This window comes from Pocillopora verrucosa, chromosome 7 (assembly GCF_036669915.1).
Source record: "Pocillopora verrucosa isolate sample1 chromosome 7, ASM3666991v2, whole genome shotgun sequence".
Classification (NCBI taxonomy): domain Eukaryota; kingdom Metazoa; phylum Cnidaria; class Anthozoa; order Scleractinia; family Pocilloporidae; genus Pocillopora; species Pocillopora verrucosa.
This window is the reverse complement of record NC_089318.1, coordinates 17,993,176-18,009,876: the sequence shown is the minus strand read 5'-3', so window position 1 is coordinate 18,009,876 and position 16,701 is coordinate 17,993,176. Positions and strand designations below refer to the sequence as shown.

General features: G+C 38.7%; 2 protein-coding genes and 1 long non-coding RNA gene across 3 annotated transcripts; 2 read left to right on the top strand and 1 right to left on the bottom strand.

Moving 5' to 3' along the window:
• The first annotated feature begins 126 nt into the window (after positions 1-126).
• LOC131784846 (monocarboxylate transporter 4) lies at positions 127-5,128 on the top strand. The gene is made up of 4 exons (XM_059101674.2): positions 127-662; positions 1,705-2,318; positions 3,149-3,521; positions 4,325-5,128. Exons 1-4 carry the CDS (start codon positions 512-514, stop codon positions 4,516-4,518), a joined length of 1,332 nt encoding a protein of 443 aa, XP_058957657.2. The 5' UTR covers positions 127-511; the 3' UTR covers positions 4,519-5,128.
• A 3,896-nt stretch (positions 5,129-9,024) lies between these two features.
• Positions 9,025-10,926, bottom strand: LOC131784872 (uncharacterized). The gene is made up of 3 exons (XR_009340233.2): positions 10,709-10,926; positions 10,531-10,632; positions 9,025-9,735 (listed from the first exon to the last, which is right to left on the bottom strand). It is a non-coding gene; the product is annotated as an uncharacterized lncRNA (long non-coding RNA).
• On the top strand, positions 9,857-15,575 carry LOC131784871 (monocarboxylate transporter 4-like). Its single transcript, XM_059101700.2, has 4 exons — positions 9,857-10,176; positions 12,957-13,570; positions 14,268-14,640; positions 15,382-15,575. Exons 1-4 carry the CDS (start codon positions 10,026-10,028, stop codon positions 15,573-15,575), a joined length of 1,332 nt encoding a protein of 443 aa, XP_058957683.2. The 5' UTR covers positions 9,857-10,025.
• Positions 15,576-16,701: the final 1,126 nt, after the last annotated feature.

Here is a 16,701-nt window from a genome sequence, read left to right as displayed (position 1 = left end):
TACATAGTAGAAGAATGTCTTTTTAAAAAATATCAGTATCTAACGCACCTACCTCTCCCCTAGTTCAATTCCAGTTATTGTTATTGTTGGATTGTGGGGTAGGTGCGCAGTTATTGACTCGAAGGCTTCACACTCGGAGGTGGGAACGGAACAGGCTTTAACAGACTACTTAGTGAATTTGCATTATGAAATTTTTTCCAAAAAGTGAGAAATCAGATGAATTTAAACCAGGTATGATGTAGTTACTCGATTGTCGTCGAATGTCACGCAATACGCCAATGTCATATCACACTGAGAGCGCCGCCTCAACCTTTATCAGCCCCGGGTTATTTCAAAAGTGTTTCGCAACACAACGTGGCACGAGTTGTCAGTGATGATTGTGTTGTGCAACGAAATCGAACACTTGATCTAATCAGATTTTATTCAAACAACTTTCACTCGAGAGGGAATGCGAAAAATGCATGAACCCAATAAATGAGCAGTATCGCTCTTAACTGAAGAAAATCGCGGTATGTGTAGAAAAGAGACTGACAGTCCCTGGTCCTGGTTGGTTTGCTTTTGTGCAACTGTTATGATCGCTTTGATGTTTGGAATCTCGCTCAACTTTGGAGTTCTGTTTCCAGTGTTAATGGACTACTTTCAAGAGTCACGAGAAAAGACAGGTAACTTCATGGAAGAAACAGTTGAAATAATTTTTCATGTGTGATGACTGTTCACTCACTTGGATTTTTTTCAAAATTTTTTATGCGCGTTCTTTGGTTAAAATTTCATTATGTTAGTCTTTGAATTGTCAAAATAAATTCTAAAGCTTATCATTAACGTCTCAATTTTTGCTATGTATAAGCTTGTTTTTTTTTGTTTTTTGTTTTTTTTTTTTTTCAATTTATGAGCAAATCTAAGGTTTGGAACACCGATTGCGCATATTTCATTTTGTATTTACATTTATCTTAAATACAAGTACATATGACTCTAGATGGTGTGGTATGCTGATGCAATCGCCTTCTATCTCAGTTAGTTTATTAAAAAAAAACATCAATTTGCTCAATATTTTTTTAACTGTTATAATATAAGTGAAGAGTTGTTCAAAGAATAAGTAGCAAAGGATCATTTTGGATGTGTATTCATTGCCTCTAAGGGTTAATCAGATGAGCAACACTGAACTGACCTATTCATTACCCCATTGACACTTAATAATGACTAGCATCTAATTTCTCCTAACATTATCACACTGAATCATACATTAAGGTCATGAGAATAAAGGAAATGATCAGCAACCAAAGTTAGCACCTTAAGAAATTTATAGAGAACAGTATGAGGAGTATGCAAATGATGTAAGCTGCCCAAGTTAAGTGATTTTCTCCAGCACCAACACAAACTGCAAGCAAATTTTGTCCTTGCTCAATTCCAGCCCACTTGAAAGTTTTTTTTTTATATAAATTATGGCACTACTCTTTCCACACTTTGACAAAATACTGTTTGAAGTAGGCAGTCATAATAATCCAGTAAGGCTATCTAATAATAACAAGTGCATTCAGGGTTGTTAATTATTTGGACCTTATGAACATGTGACTGCTCGGTTTATGTTGAAGTATTAATATAAGCTTCTTTAACCTAGACTCATCTTTATACGCACTACCAGTTTTAAATTGTTTTGAAAAAAAAATCTAGTAACAATTTTTTGTTTGCCTTCATTTTTTATTGCAGCATGGGTTGGTTCAGTCGGAATAGCCTTAATATTTGTCCTTGGACCTTTGACAAGCATGTTAGTGAATCGCCTTGGCTGCTGTTTAACAGCAATATTGGGTGGATTATCAGGATCCATTGGTTTGTTACTATCATCTTTTGCTTCAAGTATTTATGTTATATATGGGACTTACAGTGTTCTGTTTGGATTTGGAGGCAGTTGCATTTTTGTGTCATCTTATGTGGTAACATCACAGTACTTTGAAAGGAACCGATCCATAGCAACTGGCATTCTTGCCTCAGGAACAGGGCTGGGTGTTCTTGGCATGGCACCAGTTCTTCAAGGCTTGTTGGACTACTTTGATTGGAGAAAAACTTATCGTCTAACTGCGGCAATTTACTCAGCTGTTTGTGTCCTTGGTCTTACATTTAGTCCAGTTTTAGTAAATAAGGAAAAAAGTGCAACTGAGAAAGAAAATGAGGTACTTGAAGACTTAAATGAAGAGAAAGGAAAGAAAATAGGAAAATCAAACAAGTGGATAGACTTCTCAGTCTTTAAGGAGAAGGTGTTTGTGGTTTTAACACTCTCAATGTCAGTTGCCTTTATAGGGCACCACATCCCAAGGTTACATTTGGTATGTTGCTGATGAAATTGTTGGTTATAGAATAATACAGTAAATTACCTCACCATAGAGTCACCCAAAGTCAGAGCAATCATTATGAAAGTTTGCCCTAATGGCTGGTTGGTCATATTAATAATCATTATAATGATAAGTAGACAGAGTAGTTAGTCCAATAAGGTCTGTTATCTTACAAGTCATGTTCCAAGTCAGATGACTAAATAGCAGTAGTGTGATTGCATAATCACCCAAACACATCATCTTTGAGCACATCAACTCCAAGAGTCAACTTGAAGGTCAGTTGCCTCTTTAGCCCTTGCCTGTGATCAGGCCCTCATTATAGCTTTTCTTCGCCTGTGAGAAAGTTTGAGGCCTTGAGCATAACACAAGCAGGTGAGGTCAAACCTCTCCTTGACTCATACAGGTAGAGATAATGCATCTCCCACAGTGCTGATGATAGGACCTGCTTGCAGGTTACTTAAACCCTCTAGCTCCCAGACCAAATTTGTAATTCTCCTTACTATCAACCATACAATTCTTTTGATGTTATTTAAGAGAATTAAGTATTAGGTCAACTAATTATCCCCAGATTGATAGTTTTCTTTATTCTCATCACTTGTCTGGTTGATATTGTATTGGTATTGTAAGGAGAAATTCTGTCTTGGTCACTCATGGGAGGTAGAAGGTTAATTACTTCCAGCTCTTGCCTTACACCACTTGTAGAGATTTCCAGTTACATATTATAATTGATAAGAACAGATTATAAAGCCAACCCTTTTTATTTATTAACTAAATGCCCATGAATGTCAGAATTGAATACAAATTCCTGTTCATTGAAATTTTAGGTGAGGTTCTCAGAGGACCTCCATGTTTCAGCTGATGCAGCATCAAGGCTTTTTATCTACATTGGTATCACAACATTTCTAGGCCGACTACTCAGTGGAATCCTGTGTAACATACCTGCTGTGAATCCCGTCTATGTGTTCATGGTTGGTCTTGCGCTGGATGGCTCATCTGTTGTTTTGCTTACTCAGGCCAAAGACTATGGGTATCTTATAGCATTTTCTTTGTTGTATGGCTTGGCAGATGGTTTTGAAATAGGCACATTTAACATTTGCATGATGAATAATTACTTGGAGCCTAGGAAGAGAGCATCTGCTTTTGGTTTAAGTGCTATCTTCTATGGAACAATGACTGCAGCTGGACCTCCCCTAGCTGGTAAGTAAAACAGAAATCACAGAAATGTGAAATGATCTAGAATTTTTTTATTTCAACCACACCCAAAGCAACAAATTCCAAGAAATTGCTACACATAATCAGTAAGGCAGAGGTCAAAATTATGTTTAGAATTTTTTCAGTCAAGGCTTGCTTTAAATTTGAATCTATCTGGATGATTACTAGGTGAGGAATCTTTCATCACCCTGTTTGGGGCAGGTAAGTTAAGCGAGAGATACCTGATAAAAACACAAAGGAATATGGGGTTGACAGCCAGCCAAGAGAGAATATAAGCAAGCTATATTTTTGAAGCCAGGGGAGGGGGATGGGGGTGTACTTCCTAATAATAAGCTAATGGGGATGTGCCACTGGATGGGGTCATATTTTCACAACTGGATTGGCTCTAATGGGGTTGCATTTTCAATAGATGTACTAGAATGGGGTTGCACATTTCAGGATTTTGGTACGAAAAAAAAATTCTGGTAAGAAGGAATTTAAAAATGGCAAGACTGACAGTTAAAAAGTGAGTAAGTTAGGATGACAAAAACTACATTTTCCTAAAAGTTACTAACATGGTGTCTATAATTGAACACAGGATAGATTGCAATAGGGTAGGGTTTTGAAAGACCAGCACCACATACTCAACAAAAATTGACTCAAGGAACCCCTGCTCCCATCCTCTTTTCCCCCCCCCCCCCCCTTTTTCAAGATTTCAAGAAGTGTGCACGGTTGAATTGGTGAAGCTGGTAGACAAAACTTGTTCATTATTTGTTGTCATTTGTTGTTTCATTAATTTCCATCAACAGGTTTTATGACAGATCACCTCCACACTTATGTGCCATCTTTTATCATGGCTGCTGTCGTAGAGTTTACAGCAGCAGCACTGCCTTTAATCCTTGTCTGTGGCAAAAAACAGGTGAAATATGGACTAAATGAACATTCTGAGAGAGAAGACAGAGATGAACATCTGAGACCTGTGGTATGGGAAACAACTTTGTAAAGAACTCTAACTTGGATGAAAATTATGCTGGCCGACGAAAGTTGCACAATTTGGCAGAAATGGTCAAGTCAAGTTTGTTCTTCCCTCTTCCTAAATACAAAACAACTTAATTCGTTTCATTAAAAAATTAGCTAACAAATTAATTTTCACACGTTTGTTGATGGTTCATTTTTAAGCCTCACCAAGAAGTCCTAATAAATAGCGACTGTATAACAGAGAAAGCCAGACCCGTTACCCGCCAAAGTGGCCTATGACGCGCGACCCTTGACCCATGACTCGTGACCCGCGACTCGTGACCCGCCACCCGCTACAATTGCCTGCGACATGCAACCCTCGACCTGTGAACGGTGGTCCGCGACCTGTAAGACAGTAAAAGATAAAGGCTTCACCAAGAAGTGCTAATAATAGATATATGTGTAACAGAGAAAGCCAGAGAAAAAGCAAACCAATCAAGTTCAAGGCAACGTTATTTAATAAATCTAAATATGAGCAAATAAATCGAATTTGCACATGTTTAATGACGATTTACTTGTAAGGTTCACTAAGAAGTGGTAATAAAAGGTAACTGTTATAAGAGAAAGTCAGAGAGAATGCCAAAGCAATAAACACGTACAGGATAACTTGATAATGTGTGGTCGGGAATCACAAACATTCTGTGTGAGACAGTTCTTAAAGAGGGAGGGGTGGGGAGGTGTTAGCTTTTACCCTGTGGGCTGGGCTTAGACTGCGCGTCAGGCGGCGGGTCTAAAACGCAGGTCACGGGAAGCAGGTTGTAAGTATTTGATAATTCTCTGTTTCAACGATGTAAAAAGAAAGTTTGGGTAATCGAGTAACAATACAACATATTTTGCTACACGTCAGGTACATATTGGAAACGTGTGTTGAAACTGCATATTTCTCCCACGTGGATGAACGGTTAATGTTCTTAGTAATTGGGGTTTAATTGATCATAATTTAGTCTCAAATTCCCTCCTGTTGAGTTGACCTTATCTCATATTTAGAGGAGTCCATACCGACTGATTGCCGACAAACAGCTTGGTTATTGGTACACTACAATGCGCGAGAGTTAGTGTCGAGTTTGGCTCGGCAGCGCAAGGGATTTGTCGGTGGGGGCTCAGGAGTGACTGGTGACAGAGAGAAAACCAGTTGACAGTACAATTTTGGTCCCAATTTGTTTTATATTCATGAAGGTTACTTGTTGATGTCTGTCCATTCTCACTGTTTATATTGTTTTGGTTGTGTCGCAAAATTGGCTATGATGTTACTCGATTACCGACCGTAATTTACTCGACATCGTTGAGGTTAAGAACTATTTATAAGTATTCTGTGAACCGTGACCTGTCGCTTACGAACCCTGACCTTTAACCCGTTACGACCCGAAACTCGCGACACGCGAGTAGTAGCTCACGACCCGTGACCCGCCATTCGCCACAGTAGCTTGTGACCTGCGACCTACGATCCGCTACCCACCACAGAAGCCTGCGACCCGCAAACGGTTACCCCAAACCGTGATCCGCCAAAGTAGCCTGCTACCCGCGACCCTCGACCCGTGACCCGCCCTAGTAGCCTGTGATCCAGGACCTGCGAACAGCGACCAACCACCTGTGACCCGCACGAAAAATACAAATTATTTAAGACCAAGTGACATGAAAATTAAAGAAAATTTTGCTAGAGACGGTCGTTTAATAAGGTAACTTAGGATTTTGTAACTAATCTTTCTTCAACGCTTGCGAGGACTATATTTCTCCAGACTGTTCAACTTTAACAGCCTGTGGGAATGTGCTTCTCGTTCCTAATAAAGCTTCGGCGATGAAAAAGCTTCATCTCCAGCATAAACTCCGTAATGAATGATCATTGTATGGTTGTCAACTACAAATTAGAAAAAAATAAGAAAAACTACATTCAAAATTTGAGGAATAAAGAAATTGGGGTGAAAACAAAGCAACAAAAATTGTGAAACAAAACAAAACAAAACCAACACTAAAAAAGGTCTTATATTTTCTGGGGACATAGGTCTGTTGTCCTGGGCAAAGTACTGTAAGTAATTAGAAGCCTGATCATAGGCTTCCCTAAGCATGCCTGTCTCAGCAAATCACAAGGTCCTTGCATTCAAGGTCTGTATTGTGCTCTAGTCCAAGACATATCCTCAGAGTCTCTCTCCATCAGGGAGTCATATTACCAAGAAACTGTCTAGGAAATCTGAAAAAATTCTGGAAATTAAGCTAACTGCGATGGACACTGTTACCTGTTGGTGTAACCTGTTGGCGACATTCTCGCCTCGCTTTACTAAGTGGGTCCGAGGGTTAACCGATAGTAGGCAGATTTTTACCGCTCAGCCATTAGCCTAAACCTTAGGTTCAACTACCAAGGCAGCATGTAGTCTTCACATGCATGCAGTAAGCGCGGGATTAAATTTAGTCAATCTGAAACACCCTGCCAAGACACTGTATTTAAACGTCAACCACTACCTCACCTTTGATGGAGTTGTAATGGCCTTAACACAATGCACTGTGCATTTGTATCACCTTTCAATATTATCCATGTGAGGTTGAGCAGTGAGTTTAATTCATGATCTACAGTAATATTTAGTACAGACACTGATCCAGGACTATTAAACATATTTCCAGGAAACAGTATTACATTGACTTGCCGCTGTGTTCGATCGATGATGATCATCTTGTGTTAAGGTGGGGGTAAATCTAAAATTGGCTCCAAAACTCAGTTAAGTTTACTATGGAGAAATAATTTTCCATTTATTTTCATTATTTTTACCTTTTTAAGCGATTTCAAAAGTCCCGCTCTGGCTATTTGCGTGGTTAACATGGCAACGAGAGAAGCATTTTTTGATTTATCGGTAGTTTATGATGTGTTATTCTGGCAACCAAACTCCAAGCGGGCGGGATTTAACGAGACACTTTATGTAGTCTTATTTGAGTAGTTTTCCCAGGGATAAAAACTATTATGGGATATACGTAGCGTCAGTTTATTCGAATGTAACACTCAGTTCACACAGAGCGATAAATAAAAGGTAAAGTTATTGAAAACGGTTGGAGGGTCTACAGGAAGAAAGAAAGAGAATTTTTTTGGAAGGCGAAAACAGGAAGAAGAGCCCGAAGAAACCGCTCCTGTTGTCGACGAAATCGCCTCCTCAACTCCAAGCACCTCACGGGATGAAAATCAGCTCTCCGACTTGGACTCTAAAGAAACTGTTGGTTCCTCCTGAAAGAAAATGAAATATGCCGACGAGGAGCTTCTTTTAGACAGGTCTGATGATGAGTACACCTTCAATACCGAGGAAAGCAAGGGATATAGATTAATAGATGTGAAAAATTTATCCACGGCGGTCTCAAGGGCGCACGTGTGAGAAAGGTGAGAAATTTTTTGAAGTCTAGGTCGTTCTCTACTCTTGATTATGACTTATTTCCCATATCATATCCCTAAGTTCCAGTTTTTCCTCGCTGAATTACAATGATTTATCTATTAAATATTTAAGAGAAAGACTTTTAGGTATTGTGCATATACACTGTAAACAAAAAAAATTATTGGGGAAAAAAAATCACAGAATGTATATATCTGACGTGAAGTCTTTACTTTACTTATAATAAAATTGCCCGATTTATCTTACATTTTACACTTGATTTGTCTTTCTAGGCAACTTAACTCTTTGAGGAAGATAAGAGTGCAAGAGCAAGGCTGATGTCACAGTTTTCCTAATGAGTGTGTCAACTCTATGGTGTGGGTACGGTGTCCTAAACATAAGTACCATGGTGTTAAAGTAGATTGGTGTGCTGCAGCATGAGCAGTCTTTCATTACCATAGTGGAGCTTCAACTAGGCTCAAAATTATGGAGAGGATATCTATCCCTGGTGGTGTATGCACAAGAGAGGTAGCACGTGCAAAAGATAGTAAAGGATTGACAAAGTCTGATTTGCACGTTACACAGAAGGAAAAAAGACAACAACAAGGGAAGAAACTTCTGCGGACTCGTCAGGAGGAAGCCCTTCAAGAAGCTGAAGGAGTAACCTATGAATCAGGAGGCTTTTAGACACTCCTGTGGACAAAATATGGACAATTAGGCCACTATAGTGGTTACATATTTTAAAAAATTAATTTTGATTGCTATCCGCAAGTTTGAAGGCTATTTCCTCATTATGCAATAATTTTGTCTTCAAGAAAATATATCTTGAGAAAAACTTATCTGATTGATCTGCAATTTTCAGTGTTTGTTCCCCTTGATAATTTTGGTGTTATAAGCAGAGCAATTTTCCATATGATATATGTACTTAAAGTTATTAAGTGAAACACCCTTTCAATTTCCTTGGTCAAATTTAATCGCTCATCATTTGAAATATTTTCAACATATCAGAAATCCTTCTGCTCATAACAATAAGCAACATGTCTACTTTGAATTTATACTAAAAACATTATTTTTTATTAATGCCAGAAGGAGTTATCTTTTCTTAAGTAAACCTTAATAGAACCCAGCAGGTGGCACAATTAAATGACTGGTATCCTATTACAATTGACAAGTAGAGTGTGAAATTTTTTTTTTGTGATCTTCAAGTGATAAGCTTTCCAGGGATATATAGTTTGCCTAAGTTTTCAACTAAATCCTAACTGTGAAAAATGATGAAAAAAGTGGACATTTTTTAGGTTTACCCCTGCCTTAACCCTTTCAATCCCAAGATCTTATTAGTAATTCTCCTTACTGACTGCTGTACAATTCTTATGATTTTAGTTCTGAGAATTTGTAACTGGATCAACTGATAATCCCCCAATTGATATTTCTCTTTATTCTCATCACTTGTTTGCTTGAAATTGTATGGATATTGTAGGGAGAAATTCATTCTTGGTCACTCATGGGAGTTACAGAGTTAGTAATTCCGTTTTTATGCAACAAAATGTTGCTTTGTCTAATATGACTGTAGCCGACGAATAGCCACTGATCAATTACACTGATCATCATCAAATAGATTAAGAGTAACTACTGAATAATGCAGGAATCATGGCATCCAAACAAGGATTGACGCTAACCGCAACTGTGTTACAATCACGTTCCCTAATTTTATGTGGTTCTAGTTCAAGCCTGTATGATCCTTCTGATGTACCTGCCTCTCCCCTAATTCAGTCCCATCTATCATGGTTGCTCTGATACTGACATTGACTCGAAAGCTTCACACTTGGAGTGCTTAGCAAATTTGCATCAGGAAAGTTTTTCTAAAAAGTGAGAAATCAGATGAATATAGTTACTCGATTGTCGTCAAATGCCACGCAATACGATTTCATATCATATCGACAGCACAGCCCTGACCATCATCAACCTGGGTTATTTCAAAAGTGTTCTTATTACAACACAAAGTGGCACGAGTTGTCTGTGATGATTGTATTGTTCAATGAAATCGAACATTTGATCTGATCAGATTTTATTTAAAGGGCTTTCACTCGAGTGGGAATACGAATGATGCGTGAACTGAGCCGTATTGCTCTTAACTAGAGAAAACCGCAGCATGTGTAGAAAAGAGATTGACAGTCCCTGGTCCTGGTTGGTTTGCTTTTGTGCAACTGTTATGATCGCTTTGATGTTTGGAATCTCGCTCAACTTTGGAGTTCTGTTTCCAGTGTTAATGGATTACTTTCAAGAGTCACGAGAAAGGACAGGTAACTTCACTGAAGAACCAGTCTATAATTTTAATGTGTGATGACTCAGTGTTCACTCACCTAGATGTTTTTTCAACAAAATTTTATATGCATGTTCCTTGGTTAAAATTTCGTTATGTTACTTTTTGACTTATCCAAATAAACTTGCAAGCGGATTATTATCAGCTTAATTTTCGTTATGTAGAAGCTTATTTTTTGTTTTGTTTTTTTCAATCTATAACCAAATGTAAGCTTTTGAACATCATCACGGCGGTGAATCAGACATTAGAAGGATATACATTACGTTTCTTAAAAAAAATTTTTCGGCCAAAGTATATTGACCTTGTGCGAAGCGTTCAAAGTTACAGTGTTTACCGTTATGTTGCTACTTCTGCGAAACACTTCTCTGTTGCCAATACGTCCATGGATAGCGTGGTAAATGTCACTTTAAACCTTGCTAGGCGCTCAAATACCATCCTAAATAGAATGATATGGTATTAAAAGAAAAAGGAAGATGAAAAATAGGTAGAAAAAGAAAATAATTTACATTTACCATCTACTGAGGTGAGTTGAATCTTGGAAATGTTATCGCGTGACACCGCTCATTTCTCCAAACTACGGCGGAATCCAAGCAACTGCGTAGAATATAAGTAAAAACACAACTCTTCCGCCACCAGAAATCCTGAAGTGAAACAATTTTATATTATTGCCATGAATGATGACGAATTCAGGTGAAAATTAATTAGCCTCAGATAGTGTCCATTTAGTACTTAGGCGGGCCGCACGTATTTCGTTACATTCCAATGGACGTTACGGGTCAGCACTTACAGGAGTCAGCGGACGTAAAAATAGAAACAACCAGGTAATCTTTATCTTAGCCTTGTAATCAAATTAAACTTCATTTATTACTCACAGAGAAGATAAAGTGAACATATAATGAATGTTGTGTACTGTCATAAAACACCTATAAGTTCTTAGCCCGTACTTCCCCAGAAAAAATATTTCTACTATTTAAGCATACATTAACTTGTACGCTTTTTCAGCAGCATGTGTTTTTGTACATTCCTCTTCAGGAGCAACCAATGTAGAATTCGTATCTGCTTTATGTTTTTCACGACAGGGTGAACATATAGCTAATGGAAAGATAAAAGAAAAGTAATAAAAAATACCCTATAAGACAAGCACTGTAAAATAAGAAAATTTTTATAACAAAGAAATCCTCCAAAAGTTGTGTGTTTTATTCTTACGTGAGCCTATCGGCACAGATATATCAAACAACTGAAACACCTCCTTGGCCATGGCAGGGTTGATCACGTCACGACTTTTGACGCTGGTAAGTGGTCCTTTGTGCCTTGGATACTGACACAGCTTTGAAGGCCTTCAGTACTTGCCCATACCATAGCGATGGCGAGCACAAACACGTAATGTTTTCACTTCTTCATGAGACAAACAGTCGAGGCCAGCCCTTTGAAGGATGACCTCGTATTCTTTCAGATTTGCACGCGACAAAAAACAATTTTTAGATGTGTAGTTACATCATCTCGACATTCATACAGAAACACTGTTTCCCTACGACCACGTGAAGATTCGCAGTCCAGGAGACCCTCTTTTGACAAAGTACAGGCATCCGCCATGATTACTTGGTTGTTTCTATTTTTACATCCGCTGACCCCTGTAAGTTTTTGAAAGGGAATACTTTACATTGGGACAGATTTTGCTACAATCAGACGTAACAATTTCGCGGCTCGATATTTTTGGTTTAAAGCGAAACTGAACCAAAAGAAATTGATTTTTAAATAGTATTAGGTAACCTATAGTTGGAAGATAAAAATCGGCCGATTTTAATTTTGAGCCAGAAATCATCGGTCGTTTCTTAGGCGCAGGGCCTTTTAAGTTTTTTACCATTCGGTTACTAGTTTTGTTACAATTCGTTTTCAAGCGATTCTCCTTTATCCTTTGAAGATAGTCTTTTTGTGTGTTTGTTTTAAAGTTTTAGCTAGTCTTTCTGGATATTGCTTTTATATGGGAATGATTGGAATGTTGGTTCGTATATTAGAATTTAGCTTAGTTTTATAGTTGTCGTTGAAAATTTGCTTCGCTTGTGTCGGCCACTACATTTTTTTAAACAGTGTTACGATATAAGTAAAGATTTCGTAGACAAGGTTGTGGTTATTCATCGTGTTGAATAACAATAAAGCTAAGTTTTTCGTTTGTCTCACAATGTAGTCACGCGTGATGTAGATCTCGATGTTTCGACTGCATACTGCTAATATCACACCTCAATCCCACATTAAGGTCGTGAGAACAACGGAAATGATATAACCAACTAAAGTTAGCACCTTAAGAAATTAATAGAGAACAGTATAGAGAATATTCAAATGATGCAAACTGCCCAAGTTAAGTGATTTTCTCCAGCACAAACTGCATGGAGATTTTGCTCATTACCAGCCCACCTGACAATATTTTTATGCAAATTATGGCCATTACTCTCTCTCCACTCTGATAAAATACTGTTGGAAGTACGCAGGCATAAATTACCAGGCTGTGCATGTATGTATAAGTGGCGAACATACACATGAACTAATCCCAATGAGTGCATTGCTCATGATCTGATTATAATAAGCACATTCGGAGTTGTCAGTTATTTGCACCTTTTGAACATGTAACTGCTTGGTGTATGTTGGAGTAATAAATTAAATTTCTTTAATCTAAACTCATCATTACACACACTACCAGTTTTTATGTTGTTTTGAAAAAAAGTCTAGTCACAATTTTTTGTTTGCCTTTATTTTTTATTGCAGCATGGGTTGGCTCACTCGGAATAGCCTTAATATTTGTCCTTGGACCTTTGACGAGCATGTTAGTGAATCGCCTTGGCTGCCGTTTAACAGCAATGTTGGGTGGATTATCAGGATCCATTGGTTTGTTACTCTCATCTTTTGCTTCAAGTATTTATGTTATATATGGGACTTACAGTATTCTGTTTGGATTTGGAGGCAGTTGCATTTTTGTGTCATCTTATGTGGTAACTTCACAGTACTTTGAAAGAAATCGTTCTATAGCAACTGGCATTCTTGCATCAGGAACAGGGCTGGGTGTTCTTGGCATGGCACCAGTTCTTCAAGGCTTGTTGGACTCCTTTGATTGGAGAAAAACTTATCGTCTAACTGCGGCAATTTACTCAGCTGTTTGTGTCCTTGGTCTTACATTTAGTCCAGTTTTAGTAGATAAGGGAAAAAATACAGCTGAGAGAGAAAATGAGGGACTTGAAGACTTAAATGAAGAGGAAAGAAGAAGAATAGGAAAATCAAACAAGTGGATAGACTTCTCGGTCTTTAAGGAGAAGGTGTTTGTAGTTTTAACACTTTCAATGTCAGTAGCCTTTATTGGGCACCTCACCCCAAGGTTACACTTGGTACGTTGCTGATAAGATTATTGCTCAAAGAATAATACAGTAATTACCTCGCTATAGTCACCCAGAGTAAGACCAGTGAAAGTTTGCTTAATGACTGGTTGGTCATGTTAATAACCATTATAGTAGAGTAGAGTTCAAGGTGGTCTGTGATCTTACAAGTCATGTTCCAAGTCAGATGACTACAAAGTAGTGGTGTGATTTATAATAACCAGAACACATCATCTCTGAACACATCAACTCTGAGAGTGAACTTGATGGCCAGCTGCCTCTCTGGCCCTAGCCTGTTATCAGGCTCTCATTATAAGCACTAATAGGCACAAGCTTTTCTTCACCTTTAGGAAAGTATGAAGCCAAATTTTTAATTCTCCTTACTGTCAACCATACAATTCTTGTGTTATTTCAGAAAATTTAGAAAATTGGATCAACTTATTATCTCCAAATTGATATTTTTCTTAATTCTCATCACTTGCCTGGTTGATATTGTATTGATATTGTAAGGAGAAATTCTCTCTCTTGGTCACTCATGGGAGTTAAAGGGTTAATTACTCCCAGCTCTTGCCATATGCCACTTGTACAGATTTTCAGTTACATATGATAACTGATAAGGACAGATTATAAAGCCAACCATTTTTATTTGATAACTAAATGCCCACGAACTTCAGAATTGAATACAAATTCCTGTTCATTCAATTTTTAGGTGAGGTTTTCAGAGGGCCTCCATGTTTCAGCTGATGCTGCATCAAGGCTTTATATTTACATTGGTATCACAACATTTATAGGCCGACTGCTTAGTGGAATCCTGTGTAACATACGTGCTGTGAATCCTATTTACGTGTTCATGCTTGGTCTTGCACTAGACGGCTCATCTGTAATTTTGCTCACTCAAGCCAAAAACTATGGCAATCTTATAGCATTTTCTTTTTTCTATGGCCTGGCAGATGGTTTTGAAATAGGCACGTTTAACATTTGCATGATTAATAATTACACAGAGCCTAGGAAAAGAGCATCTGCTTTTGGCTTAAGTGCTATCTTCTATGGCACAATGACTGCAGCTGGACCTCCCTTAGCTGGTAAGTAAAACAGAAATCACCGAAATGTGGAATTATTCAGAATTTTGTAATTGCAACCAGACCTAAACCAACAAATTTATAAGAAATTGCTAAATGTAATCGGTAAGATAGAGGTCAAAATTATGTTTAGTATTTTTTTCCCGTCAAGGCTACCTTTAAATTTGAATCTATCCATCGGCATTGTCTAGTTTGGGGCAGGTGAGGTAAGCAAGAGACAACTGATAAGAACACAATAGGATGTGGGTTCATCAGCAAAGAGAGAATTTAAGCAAGCTATATATTTGAAGCCTGGGGAGGGGGGGGGGGTGGGGGTGTACTTCCTAATGATAGGCTAATGGGGTTGTGCCACTGGATGGTGTCACATTGTCATGGCTGGATTGGCTCTGATGGGGTTGCATTTTTAATGGATTTCCTGGAATGAGATCACATATTTTCAGGATTTGGTAGTAAAAAAATTATGTTTAGAAGGGATTTGAAAATTACAAGATTGGCTGTTATAAAGTGACTGAATTGGGATCACAAAAATTACACTCTTCCAAAAGTGTCCAAGATGGGGTCTTTGATTGACCACAGAATAGATTGCAATAGGGTAGGGTCCTGATAGGCTAACGGCACATACTCAGCAAAAATTGACTATAAGAACCCCTGGCTGCTCCCCCTTCCCCCTTCCAGGATTTCAAGAAGTCTGCATGGTTGAGCTAGTGAAGCTGTCATCATTTGTTGTTGCATTTCCATCAACAGGTTTTATGACAGATTACTTCCACACTTATGTGCCATCTTTTATCATGGTTGCTGTGGTAGAGTTTACAGCAGCAGCACTGCCTTTAATCCTTGTCTGTGACAAAAAACAGATGAAATATAGACTTAATGAACATTCTGAGAGAGAAGATAAAGGTGAACATCTGAGACCAGTGGTGTGGGAGACAACTTTGTAAAGAACACTAACTTGGACAAAAATTATGCTGACTAGTTCTCTACCGGTCATAGCCCACGAAAAATGCACAATTTGGCAGAAATGGTCAAGTCAAGTCAAGTTTGTTCTTCCGTCTTCCCAAATACAAAGCAGCTTAATTCGTTTAAATCAATATTAGCTAACAAATTAATTTTTCACACTTGTTGATGGTTTAGTTTTTAAGCCTCTCCATGAAGTCTTGATGAACGGCAACCTATGACAGAGAAAGCCAGACTCGTTACCCTCCTCAGTACCCTATGTGACCTGCCACCCACTACAATTGCCTGTGACATGCAACCCTCGACCTGCGAACGGTAGTTCGCAACCGTTACCCGACAGAGAAAGATAAAGGTTTTCACCAAGAAGTCCTAATTATAGACATAAATGTTACAGTTCCCAAAAGCATGTTTCAGAAGGAGGGAAAAGAGGATGCTGAAGAGGGTTGGAGTAAGGACGCAGCCTTGCTTCACGCCTCTTTTGATGTCAAAAGGTTCGGACATGCTGCCCTCGTATTGGATGGTTGCCTTCATACCGTCAAGAAAAGATCTGATCATGTTGTGAAGCTGCGGGGGGCATCCGATCTTCAGAAGGATGTTGAAGAGCCCGTTCCAGCTCACCAGGTTGAAGGCCTTGGTCAGATCTATGAAGGCAATGTAGAGGGGCTTCTGCTGTTACCTGCACTTCTCCTTTAGTTGGCGAAAGAAGGAGATGATGTGCACTGTAGAACGTTCTGCTCGAAAGCCGCATTGGGACTCTGGGTAGATGCGTTCCGCCAGCTGTTGAAGATGCAACAACAAGACTATGGCACACGGTTTGCCCATGATACTTAAGAGGGAGATGCCTCTGAAAATGTTGCAGTCGCTTCTGCCGCCTTTGTTTTTGTACAGGGTGACGATCTTGGTATCTCTCATGTCTTGTAGAACACCTCCTTCACTCCAACACTGGCAAAGGGTGTCGTGTACAGGCTGCAAAAGGGTGGTCTTGCAGTGCCTGATCAGGTCTGGGGGGGGGGGGGTGCCATCATTTCTATGTTCTCTCATTACACAATCTAGTTGTCAAAGAAATGTAATGAACAAATGATACGGCCTTGGCCATCACATGATAGGAAT